At 48.1% G+C, this 4,141-nt stretch overlaps 1 protein-coding gene across 1 annotated transcript in view; it reads right to left on the bottom strand.

Moving 5' to 3' along the window:
- Window positions 1-4,141, bottom strand: part of TACC2 (transforming, acidic coiled-coil containing protein 2) — a gene marked incomplete at its 3' end in the record, with an annotated part of 188,598 nt that overhangs the window by 5,762 nt on the left and 178,695 nt on the right. Inside the window, exon 19 of the mRNA XM_008586646.1 lies at window positions 2,005-2,048. Within this exon, the coding sequence (XP_008584868.1) occupies window positions 2,005-2,048 (44 nt within the window). The remainder of the gene's footprint in view (window positions 1-2,004; window positions 2,049-4,141) is intronic.

Consider the following 4,141-nt stretch of genomic DNA (forward strand, 5'->3'; position numbering starts at 1 on the left):
GAAAAGCTCTGGAAAAGTGGATGACAAAGAGGTCAGTGACCGGGTGAATGAGAATGGGGAATGGACACATGGTGAGATACCACCCTCAGTGACAATGCTGCTCCCAGCTAGGGATGCCAGAGGGTCTCCCAGAGCCACCCAGAGAGCACTCCAAGAACAGGGAAATGCTCAAAAGGGTTGAGTGTACGGTCCCCGAAGAGAGGGACCCTTGGCCAAACCCAGCAGGTCTCCTTGGGTGGGGACAGCACATGTGGCCATAATCTCCGGGGTCTGGGTGGGAGGAAGGCAGAGGGTGTTCTCGAGAGGGCTTGCTGGGACTCACACTGCACACCTCTGCAGACTGTCCAGGCTGGCAGTGTCCTAACTGTTCCCACCTGCAACTACTCTGCCAGGAAAGCATCGGAGTCCAGTAACCTTTCTGTCACCATGAGGACAGGCCACTTATGCTGACTGGAGAGGTCCTCGCGCTTTTAGTTTTCAAGAGGGAATTCTGATTATATCGAATTGCCAGCTGAACCACGAAAGACGGCTTTGGGCAGCCCTGTCTCAGGAGCAAAAGTGCGTGCCCTTTCACTGTTTCAACATCTGCCGAAACGGCATCAGCAAGGGCAGAAATAAAAATGGGTGAGTCTGAGATGTAGCAGGGTGTTTCCAGATGAGCCGTCGTAGGTGTAAGTGATGTTCTCACATCCCGAAACTCCACGAGGCCAAAAGTTTGTGCTCAACTTGCCAAACCTTGCATATTGGAACACATAAATCCTTCATCCTGACCATTTTTACCAGTATTCTCAATTCCAAGAATTTTTATATGTTTTATCTAATCCACATGTGTTCGTAAATTCTAATACCAATTTAATAAAGAAATTTCATTTTTATTGAAAGCATGTGCCAGAAGGCTGAACTTCAGAAACACCCAAATGGGCTTCTCCCAGAATTCTGGGTGAAATGGCCTTTACTATAATAAATCAAAATTAAAGTTCTTTGAATGGAAAGCACTCAATTGCTGGCCTCTTCTCTATCTCTGAGGCTACTGTTATATTTATCTTGGGACAAGCTAGAGGTGTGACGTGACTCACAGATGTAAACATTTGCAAGAGAGAGGGGTCATTTGCTAGCACAATGTCAAGATTAGACACATAAACTGTGGTTTGTAGGGTCCTGGAGATTTTACTCCATATGTCTTTAGGAGTAAAAGATTGTTTGAAAACTGATTATCATGAACCTAAGCAAATATTAAGTAGATAGCTAGGAAAACAAACAATACCCCCCTCCCCAAATGTCATTTCTGAGTGCTGATCATTAGTGTAAAAACCTGGGCTCAGATCTTCTGCAAGATCTTTTCTCATTATTAAAAAGGGGGACAAAAAGGCCTGGATGTGTGTAACTTGTAACTTGAGGCCTTTCATTGTGGACCAAAGTCATCTGTCAGTCCTGGCTGTCAGGGACGCTGTGTTAAGATGGATTCTGAGGCAGTGTCCAATCTCAGTGAGAAACAGTGCTGGGATTAGGTAGCAGGGTCTGCATGGTCACAGGAGGAAGGGTGGGCAATCACCCCACATTTTATCATCCTTGCCCTAGACTCTATATGAAGGTGGTGTTGGGTATTTTGTCACTTGAGTCTAAACTAAATTATGGTTTAGGGATTTGATTCCTATCCTCTCCCATGAGAAAAAAAAAAAAAGCCCACAAACATCCCAGGAACCAACCCAAATCTCTTTCCCCATGAGGTGGACATCCCTTGGCTGGTCAAATGGTGGCTCTCGAGGTGGCTGCCACAGCTTCCCAGGGGCAAGCCTAATGCTAATGCACATTCTAGCAGGTGTTTCAAGGAGGTCCCCAGGCTCTTTGCCCTGGGGCAAAGCCACATTCTGAGATGCTCTGGGCCCTCCCTGAAGGACTTCCTGTTCTAAGAGGAACCCTCCCTGAAGCTCCTATCTTCAAAGGTCTCCCCATGGTCTAGAAACCTCAGAGCAGGCCTGAGCCCCAGCAAGTCAGGACACCCACCTATCATCTGAGCGATGGTCTTCTCATACTCGGCCACTATTTTCCTGTAAGAGAAGTAAAAACATGTTGAAGCCATGACAACAGATCAGCTTTTAATCTCACACAGGGGCCCATGTGCTGGACATCAACAGCCTGACCAATGTAGAGTGGGACAAGTCTTATTTGTCAAGGTTAGGCTCACATTTCCAGGGTCACCTCCAACCTCAGCCCTCTCCCTGTACACACAAATACTTCATTTAGAGTTGTGCATGACTCTACACACACCACTCCCCTATGCAAAACCTTCAACACCCCCCATTGCTCACTAAGAAAAAAAAATATGGACCAAATCTTCAGCCTGACAATCGAAGCTTTCCGCAACCTGGGCCCAATCTCGCCTGCCCCTCTTACCTCCTTCCACACCATCTCATGAACACAATAACTCGATGAGAATAAATGAGTTCTTGTTTGCTCTGGGCTTCCTCACCCCCACCTTGCTCACTTCCCCTCGCTATTTCCACTTCTCAGTCTGCTTCTCAAGGTCTAATTCAAATGCCATCTCCTCCAGGGAGCCTTCCCTGATTTGTCCTTGGAACGCCATAACATTTTACCTGCACCTTCTTCCAAAGCATCTTCTACATCAGGCATCATAGAACAGTAAAGGAGTTTTATCTCCTCTACTGAAACAAGCTCCGTGGCCCAGAGGCCACTTCTTACTTGTGTTTATGGAGCAGGGGACAAGCCTGGAGTCACATTTCTTCGGTAGCCTCAAAAAACAATATCGGTACAAAAGCACTAAGACCCCCTGCTTATAAGACCGCCTCACAGCTGCCCCCAAGTGAAAGGACTGAGGTGTGAAGAAGCTCTCCCTCCAAAGTAAGTCTTCTGGAAGAAACCTCTCAATGAGACTCAGGGCTTCACCTATGCTATCCAATAAATTATTCCTCACAAGAGAACCATGAGCTGCTAACTGCCAAAGATCCAGAACCCCGATGACAGAAGACCACAAAGACCCCAGCGTCCGGAGGTCTGGGCTCCAGCCGACCCTGCCCCTCCTAGCTGTGTGACTCTGGACAAGTGGTTCACAGAAGCTGGGGGCTCTGCTTTTCCTTGGCACAGTGAGGATTACCCTAGACCATGACTTTCAGAGCTATGGGGAGAATTCAATGAGGTTAAAAGGGGTAATGAAGGCAGAATGCGTTCTGCAAAGTCAACAGGCCTCACAGCTGCTGGGGGTCTGTCCCTGGCTTCTTGACCTTGGACCCAAGGTCACTGCCTCACCCAGGACAGACCCACAAAGAAGCCCTTCTGTGTTTTCTGTGATTAAACAACACCCCTTGCATCCCAGAATTGCAAAACTGTGATGGATCTTTGAGGCTGCCCTGTCTAAACCCATCACTGCTGAGGACAGAGAGGAGGTCCAGATGTGCTCTTTCAGATGTGTGGCAAGACCAGGGACCTTCAAATGCTTTAGCTGTGTGTGTTTTCACTTTATCCTCACAATGACCCTAAGGGGCAGTGCTCTCACTGTCTCTAGCATTGCTGATGGGGACATCAGGGCACAGGATGATTCAAAAACTGTTCTGGGATCCCAGGGCTACAAAGTGGCAGAGCTGGGATGGGAACTAAGGCATCAGACTCTGGAGCCTTTGTCCAGAACCCTTACGCTCTACTGCCCGAGACACTGTTATCTACCCCCGTTTTACAGCTGAGGAAAGTGAGACACTGAATTAAGTAACACACCCAGAAGCAGCTGGGAAGCGGAGTCTGATTTTCACCTGATGTGGCCCTAGAGGCTGACAGGACTGACTTTCAGACGATTCGGAGCCAGTGCAGCTGCACCAGCTGCCGACCCCTTGAATCTTACTGTATCAGCTAGTACACAGCACCTCTGGGCCCCATGGCTACAACTTCTCCCCGGGAGGCAAAGGGATCAGAGACAGACCTCCAGCCTTCCCAGGACACTGCTTCGTGTTCAGTGTGGGTAAAAAACTAGAGCCACCCATCCCCCCAAAAAGAGAGATAAAAGAGGTTTAAAAATAACGCAACTGCCGGGCTTTAGTTAGAATGTGAAATAGCGCACTGAGATTAACCTCCAGAAGTGGTCACAGGAAACCATCAGGAGAAAGAAGGAACTAACAGAAGAATTTTCAGGAAG

Source organism: Galeopterus variegatus, unplaced genomic scaffold (assembly GCF_000696425.1).
Source record: "Galeopterus variegatus unplaced genomic scaffold, G_variegatus-3.0.2 Scaffold4064, whole genome shotgun sequence".
Lineage (NCBI taxonomy): Eukaryota > Metazoa > Chordata > Mammalia > Dermoptera > Cynocephalidae > Galeopterus > Galeopterus variegatus.